Raw genomic sequence first — 26,922 nt, 5'->3', positions numbered from 1 at the left:
AGAGCGTCCATAGACCCCGAACTATATGCGCGCCTTTAGTGATCCTCACGGCCTCTGAGCATGGGCGTACGGTCCTAATCATAACTTGCTCCTCTTTATCATGGAGTCTGCCATGGATCCTATGTAGTAGGTGATGGAGTCAAGAGCGAGCCCTGGGGCCACTTTTTTAAATAAAGACGTTTATACCACCACCACCATGCGGATGACTGAAGCGAACGTTTCTAATTTTCTATTTTTAGTTCACCTGAGTGAAAGAGTCTTCATCCAGTGCAGCCGGAGCGTCCCGGATGTTCTTCTCCCATGGAGGGTTGCGTAGCAGCATTCCCAGAACCGACACGTTGGCCAGGCAGCCGCCCAGCAAAAGGAAAGGTGCCGCGCAGTCCGTACTCGCTCAGCAACCACTCAAGCAGCTTTGTAACCACCAGCGACGTCACTGGGGGCCCGGCCAGGTTTAGGCCCAGTGCGATGCCGCGGCGCTTGTCGAAGTAGCGGGTCACGGCCACGATGGTGCAGCTGGCGACTATGCCGTGACCGGCTCCTTTAAGCAGCGAGGAAATGAACGGAGATATTGTGGATCTGAACGATCCTTTAACGAGAAGCAAGAGTCGGCGTCTTGTGTCCTAAATCACTCGGCGTTGCATTGCCGAATTCGTCATAGACAGCAAGGAAAGGAGGAGTAGGACATTCATTGCACACCAAATGCGAACGCTAGCTCTTAGATAGGTTTCGCGATATCTTCCTGGAGAAACTAGGCGGAATTTCTCATCTGCGAACTTTTCTGAATGGCCATTTGCTAATGTTGATTGTCACAGCTGTTAAATGTTCTGCGTTAGGTGCGCATTGATCTACCGACTACCGACCTCTTCCTGTGTTCCTACATGGTTAGGTATTCAGCACGCGCATATGTAAAGAAAAAAAATTAACTTGAGCTGTATTTGTAAATAACCCGTCTACAATGCAGAAAAAGGCACTCTTACCTATGAGAAGAGACGCGGTATGTCCTAAAGGACGAGAGAAGAAAAGACAGGGGATGACATCGCCTTGAAGTTCCCGCACCAGCATACTATGACGTCACGGGTTTTGACGGCAGTGGCTAGGGCCTAATTGATTTGTTTTTATCGGCGAAGAAGGACTGCATTCTATTCTAAAGGAACCAAAGACCACAGACAGCACATTTCAAGAACATTTACCCAGGCACATTGGACCAAATACCAATAATATATTTTGAAATCAGTGTCGTCGCAGTGACGTCACCCCACTGGGATTACGGCGTGAAATTTGAGAAATAACACTTTGACTCGTGTTTTTTCTTATAATAATTAACGATTCATTGCGAAATTACCAGCGGTAAACTGTTGAAAACATTTGTACAATTCTTCGAAGAAGCATACATTACTCGCACATAGTTTAAATGAGATACTCATTTAGTTATTCTGCAGCGCTTCCTTGAAAAGCATGACAAGCAATTAAAAATGCAGTTCCACTCAACGTGAAATCTGGGAAAGTGCGGAGCAGTGATTCGCCGGTGTTTCCCTCAGGAAACACAAGCTGGCGAGCAGCTTGTGTTTGGGCCTTCAAGATGTTGGGATTTAGCTTGCCTGCGCTGGCAAGCAACTTCAGCTTCGCGGGCGCGCACCGCTTGATCAGCCCTGAGTCGGCGCTTTCACGGACGAGCACCCGCTGTCGCTCCAAGCGTGCTTGCCACTCGGGACCCGGAGTGCGGGAACGGCACTTGTGAGGCTGTGGCGCCCTCTCTTGACTAGTTTCGGTATCAGCAAGGCGTTTTCGATCGAGTTTTCAATCATTTGAGTTAAAGAATGTGTTAATTCATGATGCTTTCCTCAGTTTATAATATCTTATACTTATTTTGTTTAATATTATCCATATTTAGGGTGACGTTATGGGAATTTTATGTCTTACGTAGACCTTGGGTTGCGCATGACACCCACCGACGAGGGATGACATCCCGGGCTCCTTAAGTGCTCCGCACTTTAAAAAATACTTCATGACTTTAAGTTAGTGTATGTCTTCAGTTTTCCTTTAATGTTTCACCTAAGACGACATGTTCAAACGCCGATGATCCAGATAGGAGGACGAAAGAGACAACGAGGATACCGAGCATGCGAAATTCTTGCCATGCTGGTAAGCGCTGTATTTCAGCGTTCTGCGTGTGCCCATTAATTTATACATATTTCCCCAGTAGCAGCAGACTAGATGCACTTACCTGTTACCACTCCCACTGTAAACACGATGAACAGCGTTGAAGTAGCAAAGACTGACACGCTGAATCCGATGGACATCATAATGCCCCCAAGGACGATGGTACAGCGTACTCCGAAGGTTTCAATTAGTGCTCCAGCCACAAGGCCTGAGGAGAGATAGCGGTTAAAGGATGGAAGACGTGGAACACCAACTTTTTTTCATGCATTGCTCCTCATTTGCTGGAAGGCATGCTGTCGGTCGCAAATCGAATTGCGCAATTAGTAGAAATAAATTCAGCACTCGCAATTAAAGAGCTCTGTAACACCTCTCATGGACTTAGTTTTCTCATCCCTACTACCACCCCCACCACTTCATCTCGCACAGACAGACAGACAGACAGACAGACAGACAGACAGACAGACAGACAGACAGACAGACAGACAGACAGACAGACAGACAGACAGACAGACAGACAGACAGACAGACAGACAGACAGACAGACAGACAGACAGACAGACAGACAGACAGACAGACAGACAGACAGACAGACAGACAGACAGACAGACAGACAGACAGACAGACAGACAGACAGACAGACAGACAGACAGACAGACAGACAGACAGACAGACAGACAGACAGACAGACAGACAGACAGACAGACAGACAGACAGACAGACAGACAGACAGACAGACAGACAGACAGACAGACAGACAGACAGACAGACAGACAGACAGACAGACAGACAGACAGACAGACAGACAGACAGACAGACAGACAGACAGACAGACAGACAGACAGACAGACAGACAGACAGACAGACAGACAGACAGACAGACAGACAGACAGACAGACAGACAGACAGACAGACAGGACAGACAGACAGACAGAAGACAGACAGACAGACAGACAGACAGACAGACAGACAGACAGACAGACAGACAGACAGACAGACAGACAGACAGACAGACAGACAGACAGACAGGACAGACAGACAGACAGACAGACAGACAGACAGACAGACAGACAGACAGACAGACAGACAGACAGACAGACAGACAGACAGACAGACAGACAGACAGACAGACAGACAGACAGACAGACAGACAGACAGACAGACAGACAGACAGACAGACAGACAGACAGACAGACAGACAGACAGACAGACAGACAGACAGACAGACAGACAGACAGACAGACAGACAGACAGACAGACAGACAGACAGACAGACAGACAGACAGACAGACAGACAGACAGACAGACAGACAGACAGACAGACAGACAGACAGACAGACAGACAGACAGACAGACAGACAGACAGACAGACAGACAGACAGACAGACAGACAGACAGACAGACAGACAGACAGACAGACAGACAGACAGACAGACAGACAGACAGACAGACAGACAGACAGACAGACAGACAGACAGACAGACAGACAGACAGACAGACAGACAGACAGACAGACAGACAGACAGACAGACAGACAAAGAACTTTAATGAAGGTCCTGAGAAGCTCCGTTGCCCCCTCTCAGGGAGGCGACGAAGCCGCGGGCCGCACCCACGTCGGCACGGGGAGACCGAGCTCCAGCACCGCATCGTGGGCTCTCTGGACAGCTCAAAATTGGCGTGACTGGTCTTAGCTCCGAAGAGCAGAGCTCCACTCCTCTGCAGTGTCACAATGCGGGCCCCTGTGTAACGAGGGGCATCCCCAGACATGTGGTCTAAAGTACTACGTTGTCCGCAGCTAGGGCAGTCTGGACTAAAGCTGTCTGGATTGATGTAGTGAAATAAACTCAGGTTGGGATATGATCCCGTCTGAAGCATGCGTAGTGTGACAGCATGAGATCTGGTTAGTGTGCCGTGTAGGGGAGGGTATAGTCTCCTACCAAGGTAGTAGTGTTTGGTAACCTCGTTAAAGATGGAGAACGTGTCACGGAACTCGACGAGCGTAGAATCGACGGGGCCTCGACTCGCAGTGGCGTCAGTGCGGAGGGTTAGTTCGCGCGCTTGGACGTGTGCGATGTCAGTTGAGGTTGGGGAGAGAGTCGAGTTGGGGTTCGATATGTAACGGGAACCACGTGATTCTATGTGGCTGGATGACTTTGCCTTTGAGAATTCGATGAGCTTCTTCGGTGATGGTATCAGAGGCAAATGTCCACACCGCCGCCCTCGAGTCAGCAAATATATCAGCTCTCTCATCGTCGAGAAGTGCCAGAGCGATCGCAGCCTGCTCTGCCCTAGACGGGGTGCTGTCTCTGATGGAGGCCGCACAAGTGACGTGTCCGTCGTGATTAACTACCGTTGCGACGAAGTCCGATGTGTGCCCGTACTGGGCCGCGTCAACGAAAGTGACCGTGTGAGGCGAGGATTTTATCCTCCGGAGCAATGCCACAGCCTTAGCTTTGCGCGTGCTCTCAGTTGTGTTGTGGATGCACGCTTTTGGGAAAAGGAGCTACTATAATGCTGTTCCCTATGTAATCTGACATTTCACATGTACGTTCCATCGCTACAGTGGAGCCGATTCCTAAGACCGCGAGAATCTCCCTCGTTAAATCTGCCATCGTTAAAATAACTCGAGGCGATAAATTTCAGAGAATCTTGAAATTGGGCTAGTCGCTGAAGTTGCATCTTTTCTTGCGTTAGCGTTAGCAAACAACTCGAACAAGGACGAACACAAACATACGAGAATGAACACGCGAAGCTTAATGTTAATTTTACGCTTCACAGACAATGAAAAGGTGGATGAATGCGCATCTATGACAGCACACCAAATCACAACTAATACAAGAATACCAATTAAAGACAGCATTAGTGCAATTCGGAAGGTCTTCACGTCAAAATGGCTGCACGAATGGAACTCTTGCACAAAAAACAAACTACATCTGACTAAACCTTTGCTTAGCGAATGAAAGACTTGCCATCACGAAGAACGGTTTATTGAAATATTTTAACGTCGACTTCAATATTGGGCGCATACACCTGACACACATTTTTTTTTTTACTTTGAGATGAAAAACGACCAACATACGAGAGATACAACGAACCGCTAAGTGAAATAGACATTTTAACCACCTGTCCACAGTTCTTAACACCATTAAATTAACACCATTGTAAAATTTTCTCAAATTATACAAATTACGGGGGCTTTATATCCCGCTTTTGAGGAGATGATCTACTTGAGCCCCCGACGGAAGTCCTAAACTATTTAAATAAAGCGTGTTTTGTGAATAAGCTTTAGAGCAATGCAGTTTTCTCTGCTTTTTCTATGGATTTTCTAAAACTTTGTGGCTGGCGCCGCATAGCGGTCCAGCGCCGTTGAATCCAATTCGACTAACTAACCAACCAACCAACCAACCAAATAAATAAATAAATAACACTGTGCTTTTTAATAGCATCGGTAAATCATAGGCGCTACTACCTGATTTTATTCGTCCGAAAGGTTTCTTATGGTCCTGCATGGTGACCTGTTATTAGTTGGCCTAGATAAACACGCGTACACTCATTCGCAACTTCATGAGGCCGACTACTACTCATGGACTCTTCTCTGTTTCGTCCATTCAGGATTCTTTTTGTTTTCTGCCTATTAAAGTAGCGAATCAACGCTTATACATTGCCATTTTACTTCTTAGGCAGCCAGTCTTGTTACGTTTCCTCATACGACGACATGCATCTCTGGTTAGAGGCATGTACACAAGTAAATTATAGGCTGCAGGCCATTACGAGATAGCAGATCAAATAATAATCTCTCCGTGATTCCTGGCGCAACGGGGTACGCCCACTCAAATATGGCAGCGCCTTTAGCAAATGCCTCGTCTGTAGAAATAGGAGATGCCTATCTCCACGTCACAGAGAGTGCTCCATCCGGGTGGGAGAAGCGGATCTCGAAGACCACGTTATCGCTGATTGCACGTGCCGGAAGCGACCGCGGAGCCGGAAACACGTCATAGAAGCTACATTTTTAGACGCCACCGTATTTTTGTAGGCAGCACAATCAAGGGGGGGGGGGGGGGATGAAATGAAGACACACGGAGTATGGTGCGGGTTTTTTTACCCGAAGCTCAACGTGTGAGCGTGTTTTCTTGTTTTGCCACTATTTGATCGAACTGGTTGAAACTGGTCCCTTGCACCAATCTGTGAACAGTAATTGAAGAAAATTACGTTAAGTAGTCAGCTTTGTAGCTGAAGTGGACAATGTAATCTAAATCCGAATGTTGCTGATATAGTCCACGCAAACTCTTTCGTCTGTGCCCTCTTTACCTGGCATCGTCGCAATCTACTCAAATAATGCAGGTAATAAAATACAAGTTTATTCCATGTTTCGTACAACATGAGGGGGTAGAGATAAATCCGCTGCAGAGCAGCTTCACTGGGCTGTTGTCTCCTTTAGCATAAGCAGCGGTGAGTAATTGGATTCTCAACACCATAAACAAGAGGTCCACGCAAGGTACACACATGTAAGCTTACCCATTTCCTTACACGAGATCGGAATGAACAATGCTATGGTGCAGGCAATGGAAAAAAGAGACAGATAGAGAGAGAAAAAGGACAGGGATGCACGGGATGAATCAGCACGGGATGCATGGCCTAGTTATTTGGTAAAATCACGAAATTACGCTGAGAGAAACCCACGTCAACGCTTCCACATAAAGTTAAGAATTGGAACGCGTAACAGCCAACTGGCACTCAGACGGCACGGAAATGGCCCTCGGAGGCAGTTCACGAGATTGATGTTCACTTAAAAGTCAAGATTGGCACTGACGGCAAACATTTGCTTATCGGGGCAGGAACACGGTCCAAGCACTTTGACCCTTCAACCTATAGGGTATGTGCAAGCAACCAATAAATAAATAAAAATAGACGAAACAGTACATCCTGATGGAAAAGTGCAGGAGGGAGTTCGCGAATCGAATTACCGGCCACGTTGTAGAAACCCCCGTAGAGGGAAACTGGAACGGACGCGTCGCCACGGCTCGCCCCGAAGGTGTCCATGATGGAGTTGAAGAACATCCCGGTGCAACGGTAAAAGCAGGAACATATGAAGTTGATCACGAAGCACGTGATGGCTATGGCCCAGCTCAGCCTGCCATCGGGGCCCACTGCGGCGGAGCCCATGTTGGCGCGGTAGCTGCTCGGGCGCTTGACCTCGGCATCGCAGCCATTGGCGTGCGTCGAGTCTGGGCCCTGCTGTGGCGAAATATGAGGCATGTCAGCTTTAGGTGTAATTCCTCCAAATCGACAAGTTATCTTCAAAATAAAAAAAGTGGTTTAGCTTTGTAGAATGGATTCTTTTTAGTATGTTACCAACAACAAGAGTGACAACAAAATGGCCCTTACCAGAGAAATGACACAAAAAAAAAGTTGGCCGCATATCTGCTTGCTTCGCTGCAAATGACGTCGAAAGACGACAGTCTTCTGCCGCTTCTGACACGTACCACCCTCTCTTCTCCCCCCTCCCACCCCACACGCTCTTCCCCTCCCCTCTCACGCCTCCCATGATGGACGCAATCGAGGTTTTGCTGAATTCAATTCGTTCACCCTGCTCTCGCGCCATCTGTTGGGATATATTATTATCGTTAGCTTAAAGCCGGCTACAGAGCCGCGGCTTCAGTCGGCTTGTTTTTAACTTGTAGCGTCTCTTCGACACCATTTCTAACGCGTTGATTTTTCATTTACTAACGTAAAAACCAGTCCAATGTGCATTATTAATTAAATGAACGCTGCGGATCACGGTTATGCACATATATTTTTACTCATATAGGCCTGAGGTTTCCTTTAGGCTATATAATGTTGACGTGTATGACCCCATGCCACCAGTGCTAGTAGCTCGCTTGGTTTTGGCCGGGCGGTTGAATCGAGTGACAGACAGACTAAATTTTTCGCATTTAGGTAGCCTAAGAAAGACTATCGTCCTCAAAAAAATAGGTTCGAAAGGCGCGAAGTACACAGAAGCAATGAGCTCGATGTCCTCGCTCTGTGTTCTAACAAAACGAGGGAGCGGCGCAGCGGTGCGATGCAGCACGCGACGGAACTGCTTCTGCGCAGTAGGAACAGTGCCCCAACCAGGCATCTCACAACGACGGCGCGATGAGGAGCGACGACAGCGACGTAGCAGCCGTCGCATCTCCACGGTGCACGAGACGAGACAGACGGTAAACCTTCGGCGTTTGTCAATACCCAACGAAAGGCTTGGACATAGCCTACAAGAACTACAACGAGGTTTAAATCAAGTATGAATAAGTAGTTTTATAGCTTTAGCAGGCTCATTAAATACTTGGGACCTTGGTACCACTAACATTAAAAGCTGCTATTTAGCTACTAAGAACGAAGACATCGAGCGCAATGCTTTTGTGTGCTTCGGACTTCGGGCCTGATCTTTTTTTTTTTTTTTTTTTTTTGGGGGGGGGGGGCGCCTGGATATCGTCCCTAGTCGATGGGTGTCACGCGCAACACAAGGTCTACGTAACACATAAAATTACAAAAAATGCCCCTAAATACGGATATTATTACACGAAATAAGTATAAAATAACATAAAATAAGGAAAACGTCAATAATTAACGCATTCCTTAACACAAACTAATGCAAACTCGGTCGAACACGTCAAGCCGATACCGAAACTAGTCAAGAGAGGGCGCCACAGCCTCACAAGTGCCGTTCCCACGCTCTGAGGCTCTCCTGCCATAGACGCCGAACAGCAAGCAGGCTTGGAGCGACAGCGGGCGCTCGCTTGTGAAAGCGCCGGCGCTGGGCTGATCAAACGGTGCGCACCCGTGAAGTTGCTCGCCAGCGCAGGCAAGCTAATCTCAACATAGGGAAAAGAATAGCTCAACAGAAGATAAACACAAGGGAAAGATTGGCGAATCACTGCTCCGCACTTCCCCAGCTTTCACGTTGAGTGGAATTGCACTACCGCCGAGTTTACCATTTTTTCGCCCTTAATTTCTGCGTAAGGGCCACTTTGTTGTCACTGTAGTTGGTAACATAAAAAAGACTACATTCTAAAAGCTTGGCGTTTGCTGTGCGTTCCGCTCAGATCAGATTCTGAGGTCATTCTGAGCAACGGAAGGCAGAACGATGTCGTGTCTCTGCGTTGCAGAATTCCTCGAGTGGAGCGGTGCATTCACTTGGCTAGGTTATTTTTTTTTTTTTCAGCCAAGTGCAAAGAGCGTCACCAGCATCACGCGAAGGTCCCTTGTTTACAGATATACATGTAACTTCTATTTTTCACGATGCCGTACGTGTAAAGACACGTTTGCCTTAGTTTTTCACACGGCGACACCGCAACGTGTAATTGACCCACGTGGCAAACACACTCCATCGGCAATCCCCCCCCCCCCCCCAAAAAAAAAAAAAAAAAAGATAAGGTTCTGGAAGTCTGCGCACAGTACTTCAGCTTCCTTTGCCTAATAGAACACAGGCACACAGCTTCCACGGTCGGTAGACCAGAATTCCCGAAGCTACCAAAAATGTCTAAACGAATAAAAAAAAGGGCAATTGTTCTTAAATGTCCACATGCTGCCATAAATGTTTGAAACACGTATTTTCACGCACCCTGTCGTCTGCTCTTATATTTACTTCCGTATGCTAAGAGAAGTTGCAATATTTTTCCAGTGTTTCGAAAGTTTTCGGAAAAATGGTTAATTTTTTACTGATTCATTTCCCGCCTCCAAAATTTCGGGAAATCTTACATCACTATGCAGCATAGACTAGTGCTTGCAAATATCCGTCAAACCGGCTACCTGGTTGAACCTGAGGGAAGTGATTCCGCTCTTGAAAACCGGTTATCCGGTTATCCGGATTTACAAAAACGAATATACTGGATATATTCGGTTTATGTGACCGGTTAGTCAGCCGTATTACTAACTCGTCATTAAAATATTGCATTTCTTCGCATGTATTTCGCTGCCATATGTTAAAAGAAGTAATTCACAGCCTATAAATTACGCTGTTTATTAGGTGGTTCCACATCTGTCCTTGAATTCTCCATTTGTACTTCCGTTTATGCTTGATAAGGCCCTCGGTACCGAGAAAGGGCTCCTATTATTTTTTCTGCGAAGGCGTCTTTAGGCGTGCGATAACTATGTGGGGCAAGAATATGCGAACTTTCCCACAAAGCTGTCGAAACACGTCGTAAATAAGGAGTTTCAAAGATTTCCGTGGTGAAAGTTGCCATAGGTTCTTCGGTGACTTCCTCTATAACAAAACCGGTGCAATTCTCTTTAAGAATTATTCCGGCCGCAATGACACGCGCTAAACTGTGTGTCTGTTCAGTAACGCGCGAGAATTCTCAGGCCTACGGCTACACTGCAGGGTCATATTTCTCATCCACCGCGCTAGCACACTGTGTTTCTAAAGGCCAACACTACTCCGCTATTCTTCATTATTTTTGTCGATTTTCTTTAAAGGTATCGGCAATTTTTGTTCTACATAACTGGATAAATACCAAAGTAAATGAAGTGTGAAAGGTTACACACAGCGACTTACCCGCATGTTCATTACTCCAGGAACAAAATATGCGTGTAAATGTACTAAACGAACCCACATTTACGCGCGGGCTTGCGTATAAGCTCATTAAGTAAACAAAGCTCTCACGTCTAGGTGCTTTCTTCGGACACAAATGTGCTAACTGCTGTTCTGATCTCCGTATACAAGGTGTCCCAGCTAACGTTAGCCAAGCTGTTACAATACACGAATAGGGAACTTGGTCGCCACACCTCTTTGCCACGAGGATACTTATTGTGAGCTAATTATCTACTCAGTCAAATAAAAAAGTGCAATAATCAAATATCATCACAAATCATCACAAAAAGTGTTTAAATGCATAAGCATTTCTATGCCTACCCATCGAGGAAGCCTATCCGTCCGTCAATTAAGATGAACGCAATGGCTCATACCCTACTAAACAATGACTCATATCCCCGTAAGCGATGACTAATACCCCCGTAAGCAAGCGAAAACTGCAATGGCTCATAGCCACGTAAGGTAGAGGCCACAAGCGCTCAGCAAAGTGAAGAGAACAGTGCATACATTCATTGAAATCACCCATACATCACACAGAACAGCATACGTTTCAATAAGGAACAAGCTGAAACAAGGCTCTGAACAATCAATAAAGCATTGATTAGCCCCCTCAGCAATCGTAGTGGTGGTTTTCCAACAGCTTCGCTGGACATCTAAGTTGATAAGGAGCCATGATAGTTTATAAGGGTCGGGCCATATTCCATGGGGGTTTCATAACATTGATAATGACACCGGGCTGCGTGGAGATGAGCATGTGGCACAATGCTTACGCATACTTAAACAACTCTCGGAGGAGTTTCTGCGCGATTTATTTGAAAATTTTGGAATTCAAGGCCTGCTTTTCGATGACACAACTGTTGTTGCGTTAAATTAACCCAGTGGGTCACTTTATGGCACTATGTCGTGCGTAAATATTTTACCGCGCTTCTCTCGCAGCACGCGAAACACGAAAAGTCGCGAGTTATTGCGCATTCACGCAGCGCGACACCAGGGCTGGGCAAAGATACAGTGCACTTGTATCATGATACGATACAAGATACTCGGGCAGCAAGATACAGATACAAGATACTACCGCAGTTATTGTATCCGATACGATACTTTCCATTTGTATATTAAGATACTTCGATGCACTCCGAAATTTCTTATTAGTGATCGTACTTATAATGCAGCAGCAAACGCGTATGCACAAAAATGTTTGCTTGGAAATTTCTTAACTGCGATCAACCTTGTTTCACTTGAATAAAATGCATGTTAGTATCTCAACGTTTCTATCTTTCTTGCGCAAAGCATAATATTTTTATTCCGAAACAATTTATTGGAGTCGGTTTAGCTGCTCAACATGAAAGCTCTCCATACGCTGCGCTGTAAGTTGTTATTGCTTGTCGCTTTTGTAACTGGTGGTAGTTGCTGCTCTGTTTACGGACTGACTAGGGCGTCGCCATCTAATTACAAGAATACCAATAAGAACCTTGTCCGTAAGCGTATTACCGCGCAGACGTTCGCGAGCTTGTTCTTGTCGAGACGGCGCGAGCGCCACCACGTGACTCTGAGCCACCAACAGGGACGCGCAGACCTCATTGCCTGCCTTCGCTAGAGGATTCTGGTGGAAAGATAAAAGACTGTCGCTGCCTTTAGTTTTATTCATGTGGCTTAGTGGCAGCAGTATCAGCTTGAGAAGCGGATTTCAGCCAACATTTATAGTTCCGCACGGTGATGTTGCGATAGCAGTATCTTGTATCTTAAGATACACGATACATTCATCCATTGGAAATACAGATATGATACACGTCGCCAGACGTATCATGATAGAGATACGAGATACCCAATAAGTATCTAAGATGGTATCTAAGATACATGTATCTTCGATAGTGCCCAGCACTCATCTCACTGCCTGACTCAGCTAGCGTCTAGAAGTGACAAACTGTCGGCGCTGGCATCCGCTGATCGTGTGCTGTGTGTTATGCTGCACGTTCGCGGCCTGTGGCCATGATGGTTGCCCATTCAGGTAAGCAGCGGAGTTCAGTGGCGTAGCCATGGGGGTGGCACACTAGGCATGTGCTTCCCCTTCCTACCTTCCTAAAAAAAAGTTGCAGTGGCTTAGCTCGGCTATGCCACGATATACGTAGCGTTAGCAAAGGTTCAGCTGATTATTGTTGTTGCTGCAGGGGTGGTCGGACACGTCGCTCAGCCTCCTGGCGACGCCGCTTTGCTAGACGTTCGTCCCTTTGCTCCAGTGTCTCCGCAGCACGTTTAGCCTTCTTCTGTTCATTCCTCCTACGCTCAACCGCTAATTGCCAGGCAACTACTTCGGGATCCGATGAGTCAAGCTTCTCCGTTCTTCTGCGCTGTTGAGCAGCATTTACGCTCTCCTTCTCCATGGCTATACCACACTGGCAAACGCCAGTCAGAAGCGCAGCTGCTCCAGCACAGTGTCAGACGGCGACTGCACAGCGAGCGCGCGCCGGCGCCAGTGCGTCTACCACGGCTACGACGTCACTCCTCTGGAATGCGCAGACCGGCGGCTGGTGAGTCGCGCGCGGCGGCGGCGGAGTGCGCGAGAGGTGCCGGCTCCGGTGGCTCCGGTGCGCTTTCCCCTCTATCTGAACCACTATATATATAAGCCGTGTGACATCACTGATCCTTGCGCATGCGCAGCATGGCTCTTGATGTTCCGCGCGAAACGGGCTTGGCTAGGCCAGTGTAGCTAACGCTACAAAAAAGAAACGTGGGCACCGTGCACTAGTGGTACAAGGCTGGAGTAAACAGCGGAACTGGTGTTTGACCTAGTTTCTTCCAGGTTTTACTAGGCTTGGCTAAGCTTTGCTAGGAAATGCTAAGTGCTGCTAGGCACGGAGCAGCTTGGCCGAATCGGCTCGCCGCCGACTCGCAGATTCTCGCTTGGGCCACGCGACGTGCCTCAAGTGAACGGCTTCTTCTTCAGGTATCCGGATCTTCTTTGCTCGTCCCGTGTCAAGGCTACATGTACTCGCCACAGAGTCAACGAGAGTTCTTCCGCCGTCGCGGCAGGCTCCGAGCTTTATCCCCCCGGTGACGGTCACGGCCAAGCTGCTCCTCCACACTTGCCGGGACATGGCTGGTCGAAACCTGCCGAGCCGCCGCCAAGGCGCCTGCGGCAGTCACGGATACCATGCGCGTTCGGCGCGAACGCTGTGAAACGGGGAAACCGCGGACGGCGTCGGTACAAGCTCTGCGCGTTGCCTCATTGGGGCTGCTGCAATTTCGTTCTCCCTCTGTCTCGCTCTTCTACTTCTCTATCCCGAGCATAGCGTGCGCCACGTGCATGCTCTCCTTCCATGTCCATGTCAAGGCAACATGTGTACGGCACGGAGAGGAGGCGAAGCACATGTCGCTCCGCGAGGTGGTTGCTAGGCAACGCGCGGTGACGTCATCGCCAGGAGCAGTTTTTGTTCGCACTACGCGGCGCACCCAAGAGCCTAAACATCTCCGCTGTTAAAAATATTCAGTGTTAATATGCGCCATATAGAGATACGCCTGAGAGCTGACTAACATGCGTCTGTGCATTAAACAGCATACGAAGTGACGCTGGTTCAGTCTGGATAGTGGCCCCCAGTCTTCAACACCGGCCTTCATAGGCGGTAAGAGTTGCTGCGGAATTCTTCGCTTGCAGTGCAGTCGATGACTTCTCTGACAGGCGCATGTCTTGGACGTTTAGCGCATGTGTTTCTATCTGTCTGACCGATGACCCATATACACCTATATTTGTTATTTTTACACATGAGTAGTATCTTTAGGGCTGAATAATATGCAGCTATCGTTTCATTTATTTACACAACAGATCTAGCCACCTTTTAAAGGAACGTACGGGAACATTTAATGGCATCCGTTACAATTAGTCGTTTAAATCTCTATGGTTAACGACCGAAGGGCGCCGGGAGGAGGTCCACAAGATGTTGGCGGACAAATTGAAACGGCGCTTCTGTGGCTACACAGCAACGGTCACTTCGAACGCTGAGGATATGGGATCGCCTATGGGCGATTTTTTCAGTTTTTCACTGGCTCTTTCGGGAGCGGCTTCGCGTAGCCCAACCAACGATGAAGCGCTGCGCTTCTTACACGACCCAGACTCGATAATCATAGCATTACGTACCCCCAATTTTATGCGCAATGTGTTCGTACCTTACAACACCACAATTATTCCCTCCAGCGCAGACATACAGCGAGCTTTAGGTGTCGCTACCTGCTGTCTTCACAAGAAAACGAGAGATGACCGACAAAAATTTTGAAAAGCATTTGTTAGCGAATGTCCAAAGCGTTTAAGAGCTGCAGAGGACTCACTAAAGGAGCCAGGCCGACTCGTTTTATTTACGGCATCTTTGCAGTGTCAATATTTAAAGTTGCAAGGACAGTCAAGTTAAAGTAATCAATTACTGTTTAGCAATTGCTGAATTAGTTTCCTGGTACAATAATTGGTCACTGCAATCAATTACAATTCTGAATGAAGTAATTGTAATAAGTTACTTTATTTTTTGTAACGCATACCGGGCTGCTCCAAACGCTAGCACTGCTGGTCGATGAAATTGTGTTTTTATCGAGCGGCCGTGAGACTAGCTTGGTTCTTAGAGAGCTCTTGGAGGCGCTGTCACCCTTTCACATTTAACCTGGGAGTGCGACCGAGATCTGGCGGAGTTGCAGTCACGTGGCTGAGCTCAAAGGTCAGCTGGTGGTGCAGCATCTGCCGCGGCGCGGCGGCAGCGCCAGCTGTCGGTAGAGTGTACTAGCGAGCCGAAGTGGCGGCAATTAGTCTGGCATGTTTGTTTATATCCGAAGCAGCGCTGACGTGTTTTCGCTTTCAGTCTTCAATTCCTAAGGCAAGCGGCCGAACGTACGGCTCGGGCACGCTTTCTTTGGCACCGATGGAGAGTGATCTCCGCATAGCAGCGAGTCGGAGCGCCGTCGGGACCAACCTAGTGCACCACAAGAAATACCCCTCGTCACCGCAGTCAGAGGCGGTGCCATAATTTGTTGACCTTCAAGAACTGCAACAGCGTTTCGATAGCTTTCTGCGTAGATGATGACGGAGCATAAGTTCCCAAATTGTTTTCTCTGCGAGTGGTAGGTCGTCCGGTTGACTCAAGCTCATGCTGAAAGAAGTTCTTTGTCACAGCAAGGCACGCAAGGTAGGTGTCCTATAGTGCATATTCAACAGTTTCCATAATACTCTACAAATTTGTTGTCTTCTAGTTTATAGTCGACCTTATAGTACAAGAAACTGCCGAACAAAAGAAAGCTGGGCGAGTCGGTAATTATTCGTGGTAAAACTGCAGCGTGCACAAAGTGACGAAGCACACAGATTTAACAAGCAAGCAGTTTATACCAGGAAAAGATTGTACATATATAGCCCGGATAACTTCCGCGGTGTATAGTATACATAATAATTCTGCTCATGTTCATCGCCGTTAGTCGGGTATACACATTGTGTATTTGTTTCTGGAAATAAAATGAGTTGCGAATCAGCACTTGTTTGTTAACTTCCGGTGTCCTCTGTCCTTTGTGTGCGCTGCAATTTTAACATGAATATGCCCTCATAACAAGTTTTTTTTAAATTTCTGATGAGCGCGTAATTCGCTCCTTATGAGTATACATAATCAGAAATCCATGAGGAAATCAATACTGTATGTACTAGTATTTGCTTCACATCAGACATTCGCTTGAGAATACACACTTACTTTTCATCGTGGAGAACTAAGCAAACTTTATGAATTGTTCCTCATTAGCAATTTCATAACGTGTTTCAGCATTAAGTTCACAACAGCCATTCACTTGAGAATAGATACAGAGTTTGTTTGTTCGACAAAATGTGCAAATTTTATTCTGGGGTGCTATGCAGGATGCGCCGATCGAGTTTCTCGTTCGCACGAGTTTTACCCGAGTTTGCTCGATGAAATGCAGTCAGTGAACGGAGATAGCCAGGAAAGCGCAAGAACAACGGGCCAAATGAAATGTCGAGATAAAGCCGCGTATGACAACATGAGCGCACCCTGCGCGGCGTTTCAAGCACAGAAGACTCCGCAACGAAACGCGCCAGCGCCGCGTATCGTTATCAACGTATTATTGCAATTTAGCAATACCGTCACTGTCCCGCTGTCTATCTGCACACTTGCCGTGCGCCGCTTGCCACGCCTTTCTCGGGCGCGTCAAGGGCGTGCCTCCTCTTTCGGGCATTATCTTTCTATCATCCGTCGAATGGGAACAGGGCACATGCGGTGCATTCTTGCACCTACACTTTCCCTCAATCGAATACTTTACAATACAACAAATACAATAACGAACGTTTTATTTCTCAAAGTATCGGTTTTTCGTTTTCAATGCTATAAATTTCTGATGACAAACGGAGATCGAGCGTATTATTAGATTTTTGCACTTTTTTGCTGCGAGTGGCGGCAGTGAGGCGACAGCTTACGAGCGGATACATTCTAGAGGGTCGCAAGCACGAGGGAGTTCATACTGTGAGAAGTCGCCAGGGGCGCTGCAGTGCTATGTTCGATTAAGTCAGTCATGACAATGATCATACCATTCCCTGTCTATTAGGGGACGAGCAACTCAACGCCGCGGCATGGCTGTTCACCGCAGGCGCTTTCACTGAGGCTATTAAGGCCGTCGCTTCACCAACGAAAAACGAGACTCTAGCCATAGAGAGGGGAGCAACTGCTGTCGCTGCAAAATGGCTGTACGGTACCAGTTTATTTCTGTGCGCGAAGCCTCCGTGATGCATTGTGAGGAAGAGTGTGCTGCCCAGCTTCACAATTAATTGCTTTTCATCGCTTGCCCAGTGAAGGTGCCTCTGTGCGCATATACGCAGTATTTTGAGTCTGTTGTGCCAATTGTTTCTGCTGGAGCTAACAGCGATGGTGGATAGATATCGTAATGACACCGCAACAATCGCATTTTGGCAGATGAGGGCTCTAGTGTGCTGTTATGAAATGAGACTTCGAACGCAGGAAGGTGTTGCAACTGTTTAGTGTGCAGTGCTTGTGATGAAGAAATGTCATCGTAATGAGTCTAGAAAAGCGAGCGATGCCCGACGCTGGCCGGGTTAGCGACAGTACCGCTCCGATACATAGCCGATGACAGATCAGTCATCTCAAATGACAGCTGCGATACGTTGTCGTTGGAAAACACTACACGCTCTTCGGCATCATCATCCACCACGGCGCATCGACACCTTGCAAGTAGCTACAGTGACGTGCCGATAATTATTTGTTGTGCGCTACGTCGCCACAATGCAGGCAATGAAACCAGGTCGTGGGGCCATCACAGCCCGAGAAGGTATACGCGTATATATGAGCCAGCGATAGTCGGCGCTCAGTACATCACCGATGACAGTGCGTTGTGCGTGTTTTATCTCGGCGGTCAAGATTGTTGATGCCTCTCTGCTCCGCACCGCGTCGCTGTTGCCAAACAGTAAGTTGGGCGTGGCTCAACTGTGGTGGGTGCGCACACAAGAGTTACATGCCTCGCGTGGGTAGTGACCTGTGGCCTTAATTGACAGGCGAACTCGTGCCAAACTCGTACATCGCGAAACCCCCGTCGAGTTGAACTCGGGAACATGGCGGTGGCAGCAGTAGCCTGTGTCATCGCATCTAGCGACAGCAAGCGTCAATAGACCGTCTGGACCCGTTCACCTACATGACCGACGTAGAGTTTAAACGTCATTTTCGCCTTTCCAATACTTCAGTGTGCTGGCTGTGTAGCGAGTTAGGCGAAGGCTCTCATCTGCGGTGACAGCGTGGCGGGCAAATTATGCTTTCGGAGCACAGATTGGTGTGACTAGGCTGCAGAGGAAAAGTTGGTGCGATCGCTTCGGGTCTCTCCGGCTTCAAGCGCTGTTAATCCACCACGCCCCAGTTCCAGGGCAGGTCTGGCGTCGTCATCGGAGTACAGGGGCACCTGCGAGCCCCTGGAGTTCCAACCGGACCAGCCAACCTGTCGTTGGTTGGTCCCATTGTAGTGGTCACATTGTTCAGGAAGACTCAGAATGGACGCCAGGCTGCCTTCCGGTGCAACAGGTGCCGAAAGCAGTTTTTGCAGTTACACGGTACCGCTGCACTTTACGGGCAGAGAGGCGAAGGAAGTTACTTCACCAACACGGACTGCCTCGGCCGTCCGAACGATAACCTCTCCAGGCAGCAAATGATTTGGCTCACGTACTGCGTGAGCAAAAGCGTAGACATATGGCTGTTGAAGGCGATGACCGGCGACTTGTTTCCTCTACCGGGGCACACCATCACCGACAGGAGGAACTACCACCGTAAGGTCGCGAGAGACGAGCTGCTGGCGCGACCTCCACTCGTGGACCCCGGGATGATAGTGCAAATTGACGAGTGCCTTCTTCGCGGCAAGCGAAAGTAAAATCGAGGCCGCCTGATGAAGGGCGACAACGTTCCACCAAGCCGCCAAAATTACGGCGTTGTTAAAAGATCGTGCACCATGGGTCTTCGGCGTGGTCTGCGCTACCGCAGGAGTGCTGTGACTTTTCAAGGTCATTATTGCAGCCAATGTTCAACCGGGGACCATTATTCGCAGTGACACATGGGTCGCATAGAATTGTATTCCACATTTAGTGGATTCTAACGAGGCGAGCCTCAATCTGCACTGGGAGACAGTCAGCCACAGCGTGAAGTTGTGGGCCCCATCACGGGTGTTCAAACGCAAAAAAAAGAAATTTATTGTCAAAAAGTGAATCGACACCTCGACAGCGGTGGTAACAGGGTAACTGCACCGTTGCTGGAGTCATTCCTGGTATAGATGTGGTGGTGATCAATTTACCGCCAGACACAGCGCAAAGACCATTTCTTGCGTTTGTTAGAAGCCACGGATCACTCGGGCTACCCAGTACAAAGACTCTTTCCTGCGGTTGTTAGAAGCCATCGCTCGGCGCTAGCCAGTATGAAGGTGCATCACAAAGTAAAAGAAAATAAAGCATAGTTTTCTGACCCTTGTATGAGTGCTTTCCGACATTCGTGAGTGCTTACACGGCAAGCGCGTGGCAAACCACTTCTGCGCTAGCCGACGCTCATTCGTCTCGCAGCCTTACTTTAGCGCGAGCAACGAGAGATCTGTTCAAAGCCCAATGTGAAAACCAGGCGCACACCAATCTGTGCTCGGAAATGGGAGCGCAAGCAGGTAGCGAGCCGCACAAATTCGATCCAAAGGAAAGAAAAGGAGCAACGAGTGATCTGTTGAAAGCCTAGTGCGAGAACCAGCGCACAACGATCTGTGCTCGTAAATGCTAGCGCAAGCACGTAGCGAGCCACGCCAATCCAATCCAGAGGAAGAAATAGGAGGGCGATCGTCCCCTCGTGGTATAACGCGAAACGTAATAAACGGCAAATAGTCTAATACACATTCAGTGGACATATTGTAAACTTTAAAATGGTTATAACCCACAATAATGTGACTAATATTATCATACTAAATACATTTAATTTGTAACTTCCTTGGGCCTGTAATGCACTCGGTGGAACGACAAACAAGTGAAAGAAGGTACGACCATGCACCGACCGTATGATCACGTGAGCCCCAGTTTGTCGACCGCCCATATGGCAACGCCCAAGAGATGATAGCCACCCAGAGTGAATCTAGATAAACCAATGAAACTGGAGGCGTGCAGACGGACAAACTTTGTCTTGTTACCATTAGTTCTTTCATCGTGGGGCGTTGCCAGAGCTCGGGAAGATCCCGAGTGTCGCCAAACTCGGCGCATCCTGCATAGCACCCCTGGTAACCGAAGAGTGCCACGAGGTGTCGTTCCATATTGTAACTACACTAAGTTTTGTATTTCCTTATATAAATAACTGTGACTCATAAATTTACACAACTTCGCGTGACCTTTACAGGCAACCAATCTGCATGGTCAAAATTATCCCGACATAACCGGAGCTGCGGCCATGTAGCAGCTTTTATTTATTTGATCTATACTAAAAATTAATAGCAAGGGGCTTCTGAAGCTGAAAAGCGCAAACTTCTGCCTTCGGCAGGCGCTAGTGTCGAATTAGAACCGACATGATTTCTTCGACCACAGAATAGACCTAGAGATCCGATTACGTTCGTGATCGGCGCATCCGGTCTCAAGCATTACGATTCCGACAACGAAAAATGATCGTAATTTCAATTATGCCCACGGTGGTTTCAAGTAAAGTGTTTCCTTCTCACAATAATGTCCTCCCAGGACTCAAGATGCCACGAGTGCCGACAGCACTTTTCTTTAAAGTGGTAGCGAACGTACCAGTTTCTAGCTTCTCGCTGTGCAGTACGTGTGAAAGCCCACTTGCCTTGTCAATGCACAAAAGTTAAACAGCATCGTCAACAGTGCATGTTCATTAGGTAAAATATGCGGTAACTGCCGTGTTTCGGCGTGATGTGGTGGTAAGGTATTAGGTTTGGAATCTAAAGTACATACTTTCGAATTCTGGTAGTGGCACGGTTGCTTGAGAAGTTTCCGGAATTTTTTTTATTCCTTTTTGTCCATATTTATGTGTCAATTCACCCCAAAATGATTATCGCAAAATTTGGTGGAAATTCGTCTAAAACGCATTACGTATAACGAGACAACTCATCAATAAAACCACTCAACAGAAATTCTGATGTGTTCAAATTAAGAGCACGTTAGAAACAGGAAAGAAACTTGCATATAATGTACCGACCAGACACATGGTGACGAATTCTCTGTTGAAACAGATCGCGTACTAAGGCGGAAATTAACATCGAACTCTAAGAAAATCGTGATGAGATTATTGTTAAAGGGCGTTAACAATGTATCAAACCGCCACAAGAAATTTTCATAAGGGCAACCTTCTCGGTGCACAAAATTTGAAGATGGTTATTCTATAACCGCAATTTATTATTCCTGAATGCTGTCACCGCCTTAAATGGCGCCATACGGAAAGAGGAGCAGTATAACTTGATCTGGTTGAGACAGTACAATACATGAGGAGACTGGATAGCCTGCTGATAGGCCTTTAAAAGAAATTCATGACCCATTCCACTCTGTGAAGCTGGATGGCCAGCGAAGCTGTTTAGCGCAAGACACAGAGGTGACACAGAATTCCGAACAAAGGTACAGTACGAACATATTTATTGTCCTGATCGGTGGTCATCGTGACGATACGTACGCACGCACATTGGCGTATCACCTCTGTCATTAAATTTGTCCGTCACCTAAGAAATGGCTCATACCCCCGTAAACGCGGCCTCCCCATTACGACGACAGAAGAGAAGTGAAATTCGACGCTGGCATGGTGATGAGCGGCAACGGAGCCAGATGTGCAAGAAAGACAACGACGAACGCGTGAGAAGTCGCACGCGCGCGTTCGCGCGGTTGCGCCGAGGGACGCCAACTCATTCCCCTTGGTCACCTTATCAGGCGCACAGTACGTCACGCACTACGTCATGCATTCACAGAGACACATTGTTTTAGACACAGGTGGCCGTTAAACCGAGCTTCGACGCGAGCGGCGCTGCGCGTTTGCTTTTGTTGTTGGCTCTTTTACTCTCACTTTTTAGGGGAGAGCTTTTCCGCGCGGACGCCATAAAATACCGGATCTAGCATTACGAGCTCCGACGTTCGGAGCCAGCTATGGGCGATCCAGGGGGCCTGCGAGGTGGCAGGGGGTCTTGGACTCCCGATACCGACGTGGGTGACGCCTAAGGAGGGTCGCTAGTCCACCCTCCCCCCAGGATAAAATAAAGTTCTTCTGTCTGTCTGTCTGTCTGTCTAGCCATAAACAGGTTCGCTGTAAAACTGCCGACGATTTTTGAACCGGGGAATCACTGACAGCGAGCCCGTAGAACTGAACGCGGCCTAGTCGTAAACACGACCGATGCATCGACATCTTTCGCTGAATCGAGCGCATACACCAAATTTATGCTGAGAACAGCTCCGATAACCTGATTTCTGTAAAAAGATTTACCATAAAAATGTGACAGCGCTGTTTCCTGTCACTTAACTTTGTTTTTTCAAGTGTTCTATCCTGTTATTCACGAACCGATTTCCTTCTGCTGCGCAGTTAACCATTAAATGTTATAGTTGTTAGACGACGCCTCTTGTTACAGGCTTTTGTTACAAGCCGGTTCCAGCCTGTTTTTGTACGCTCTGAAGCCTGTTGTCGCATGAGTCAGCTATTCTGACGACACACAGTTCACCGCTCCTCTCGTCGGTGCCGCAGATCGATCATGGTGTTTGCCACGCTCTGCTTACTTGAGGCATATGGCTGCACGTGACGAACTTAACATTCGCCGCAGATGTTCTCGCAGCGTGTCGGCTTATGTCTCAAAAAATAAACGTAAGACACAAGGAGGCGGGAAAAAGCTCCGTGCAGCTTATTGGAATCAAGAGCGCCAGCTGTTTCCGACATACAGTAGATATCGCATTACGAAGAACCTAGTTATGCGGAATTTTTGAAAAAGCGGAACCATGTTGAATATTTGCTTGGTTTCCTTTAGACCCAATGCGAAAGAGAAATCTGCTTAACACGAACCGCTAGTTTGGCTAAGCGGCACTTCCACAGCCGCCTCTGCCGACTGCAACTCGGTTGAGGAAGAGGCTCGGGTCGGCAGACCTGAAGGAAGCGACTCTGCTAGCTCTACGACATCCTAATGGTGCACCTCAAATCTACAAAGTCAGTATCTTTGAGGGCAAGGCTGTCGTCTTGCACCTACTGTCGCCACCTTCGTTAATTTTTGCAATCGCAGATGGGACGCCATAGACATTTTCGCAATTAAAAATAACTAGACTTCGGCCTCCTGAGACCAGGGGCGGTATTCTGTAAGAGTGCAATTAATCGACTGTTTATTTCGACTGTCTCTGATTGGCTGCTGCTTCACGTGCAGGTAGGAGACTGGCTGATGGCACCGTCCTGCACGTGAATCAGCAGCCAATCAGCGACAGCCGAAATGGACAGTCCACTAATTGGACTCTTACAGAATACCGCCCTTGAACACAACTATGGGACATAATCGCTTTTCAAGGTGGTTTTTATTATCTGCTGTTATGTTATGAACTTTAAAAAGCAACTTTAGAAATTTAAGTACCACCGTTAGATGCCAAAAGCTGCGTCTCCATGTACGTCGTATCTCCATCACCTCCTCATGTTTGCTACGGTAAAAAACTGCATTTCATTGCTTAAACGCAGAGATGAAGAGGGAAACTACGAGTTGTACATTGCCATTTTACTACGTCCGGTATTCTCACGCAATCTTCCCTTACAAAAAATTCTAGTAACTTTCAATTAAATTTTTTTAGACAAATGTTACTAAAACCTACCAACGGTCTATTGAAAGTTCTGAAACCGTTTATAAACTTCCTCAATACTTCATACCAACATCCTGTCGACTATTGGCCACCGATACTCAATTAAAATTTTATTTACAAACTTTCCTCAAACGATGAATGAACATCCTTCAAACATTAAAAGCAGGGTATCTTTTTACTTCTTAGAAACATCCTAGTAACTGTTTTCCTACTTTTTGCTGTTCGCCCTAGAAACATCATTGTAACTTTTTTCCAGCATTCTGTTGCTGGACCTCGAAACATCCTAGTAACTTTTTTCCTACTTTTTGCTGTTCGCCCTAGAAACATCCTTGTAACTTTTTTTCTAACTTTCTGTTGCTTGCTCTAGAAACATTCTTGTAACATTTTTCCAACTTTCTGTTGCTCGCCCTAGAAACATCCTTGTAACTTTTTTCCAACTTTCTGTTGCTTGACCTAGAAACGTCCTAGTAACTTTTTTCCTACTTTTTGCTGTTCGCCCTAGAAACATCCTTGTAACTTTTTTCTAACTTTCTGTTGCTTGCTCTAGAAATATTCTTGTAACTTGTTTCCACCTTTCTGTAACTCGCCCTAGAAACATCCTGGTGACATTTATCCACTTTTTCCAGCATTTTTAAAAATTGTCTGGTACTGTTCTGATGCAACCTTGTACATATAAAGGTATGTACGTGTTGGCGAAACACACCAATCTTTTCAAACACTGATGTTTATTTTCCAACCCTTTCATACATGCCCTCAGAAACCACAAGCAAGCAGTGACTATAATGCGGTCTTGACATCTCCCGTGTTCTTGATATCCCTCTTGCTGCAAGCCTAAGGGGGAAAAATGCAATAATAGTTAGCCCTATGTATTGTATCTGGACGAGATAGCATGATGCAGTCATCCACAAGAATTTGACTTCAAATGCCCCACAATCAAAACGAAGATTTCAACTCACTGCCTTGCCACACATACTTAGAATGGCATTCACACCTCTGGGGTGCAAAGCTTCTTTTTGGATGACATCCTGGTGGGTATTGGAACGCCACCCAAAAAATGACTGAAGTATTGCTGAAGCAGAACTGCTGCACATAATATGCATGTGTTACATGTAGGAATTGTACACTTGTGTAGAGTAGCTGTAAATCAGTTGCAGTAAAGATAGTCAAAGTTTTTAGAACGACTTACACGAGATATGCCGAACTCAATAATAGGATGACATGTGTAATGCACTTTTTGCCTAAACCATGTCTTAGGAGGTAGAAAACATTTTTACAAACCCTCTAGTGTGCATTATTCACAGTTTGAAAACTCAATTTGGTAAAACCACAACAAATTATTATATTAAAAAGTGACTATTTCAATATTTCCACCAAGTACAGGGCAGCTTGAGCATGAAGCAAGCTTCCTTGTGACATCTCAGTAAATCCGAGGTAGTGAGCATGTGGTACCACAAACCACAGATGCACACATGTTCTGGGCAGTAGTCAGCACTGTTACCATGTCACCGGAAGCTTGTGTATTAGGCAGCTGACAAGTAATATGAAAGAAAATGTAAAAAGGATTGTTTGCATTTCAGATAAGTGACAGCAAAGAACAAGCTTTATCCAATGTCAACTGTAGAAGGGCAGAGACACGCTGAAAAAAAGCCAATGTAAAGGCGAACGCTCAGCGTTCAGCTGCACTGTCGTGGTGGCTTGCAACTATAGTGCACTGTGCGGATTGTTGTGATTTAGCAGTTTGTGTTACCACCTCAAATTTCTGTAAAATACAAAGGAGACCAGCTTCCTGCTTGAAGCCAACCTGCACTTCCGGTGCATATTGAACTTGTCACATTAAAAGGTTATAGGTTTGTTATATGCTTGAGGAATTACCTGCTCATACAGTGGCTAGGGATTCGGCAGCTACCTAATAAAGAAAATCTTGCTTTTTGTATGCTAATTTTAAGAGATGAAGTACGGTACGCAATACATAAGTGTGACCGATTAGAGGGAACAATATAGGCGCACAGGCAATAGTGTGAGAAGTGAGCTTCACAATACTGCATAATAAAATTGACAAAAAGATAAACATCTCGAGACCTCATGCTTCTCAACGATTATCTTAAAAAGGCAATCTGACTAGATTAATATACAGTCTGTACAGAGTATATCATGCAGTTACTCAAGTCAGAGTTATATTTAGCTCAGAGGAGGCTAGTTAAAGGTAAGTTCATTAAACTGAGGCCCCTCCAGATGACCAAAAGTGAAATGCAAGTGATTTGCCACTAGAAATCATGAAAACGGCACACACAGTAAAATGACTGCATATTTCAGAAACATATCCTACAACACACAAGGCAATGACAGTTTTGTACGCACCTTTGTAAAAGCACGCAGATCAGGTGCTTTATAGCGGTGCTCTCCAGCTTGCAGCAGTGCTGCAGGTTCCTGTGGGATGCCTCCAGAATCCGCATAGCCTTCAACTGCAATGAATTTATTGCAATGTGAATCTGGAAACCTGTCATATCAGTGTAATACTGAATTGCAAAGAGCCTCACACTAGTAGCTACATTAATGTGCGTCTCGTACGAATCTCTCCGTTATATCTCAGGAGGTTACACGGTTATGTTGTAACAAGTGCGATTCAATGTTGGAATGCAGCAAACATAAGACTACCAGGAAACTCACCGAAACTCAAATATTTAATAAAGCAAAAAGAGCATTGGATTATGAAAAAAAAATATTGAGCACATGAAAAGTCTTTTGAACCCTAGGCCGTGTTTGTATAGCGATGGTATTCCTTCTCGCTCTTCGTCAGAGGTTTGACCGACGCGCCGCCCGTGTTATGAACTGCAATAGCCGGCCGTTCACGGTGGGTGGTAAGAATGACGTAGGATACAGCGCAAAGTATCGCCGCGAAATCGCA

The 26,922-nt window shown here is 46.9% G+C and overlaps 1 protein-coding gene across 2 annotated transcripts; it reads right to left on the bottom strand.

Annotated features, from left to right (window-relative positions):
• Nucleotides 1-247: 247 nt before the first annotated feature.
• Nucleotides 248-21,286, bottom strand: LOC119435659 (monocarboxylate transporter 4). Of its 2 annotated transcripts, none has more exons than XM_037702400.2 (4): nucleotides 21,168-21,286; nucleotides 7,122-7,392; nucleotides 2,225-2,368; nucleotides 248-538 (listed from the first exon to the last, which is right to left on the bottom strand). In XM_037702400.2, the coding sequence occupies exons 2-4, from the start codon at nucleotides 7,318-7,320 to the stop codon at nucleotides 261-263; spliced, it is 621 nt and encodes a 206-aa protein (XP_037558328.2). In that variant the 5' UTR covers nucleotides 7,321-7,392; nucleotides 21,168-21,286; the 3' UTR covers nucleotides 248-260. The 2 variants fall into 2 exon arrangements, with proteins under 2 accessions (XP_037558328.2, XP_049515835.1); XM_049659878.1 differs by having other exon boundaries at nucleotides 7,122-7,389.
• Between the last annotated feature and the right edge of the window lie 5,636 nt (nucleotides 21,287-26,922).

Source organism: Dermacentor silvarum, unplaced genomic scaffold (assembly GCF_013339745.2).
Source record: "Dermacentor silvarum isolate Dsil-2018 unplaced genomic scaffold, BIME_Dsil_1.4 Seq813, whole genome shotgun sequence".
Lineage (NCBI taxonomy): Eukaryota > Metazoa > Arthropoda > Arachnida > Ixodida > Ixodidae > Dermacentor > Dermacentor silvarum.
This window is presented reverse-complemented; position numbering and strand designations above follow the sequence as displayed.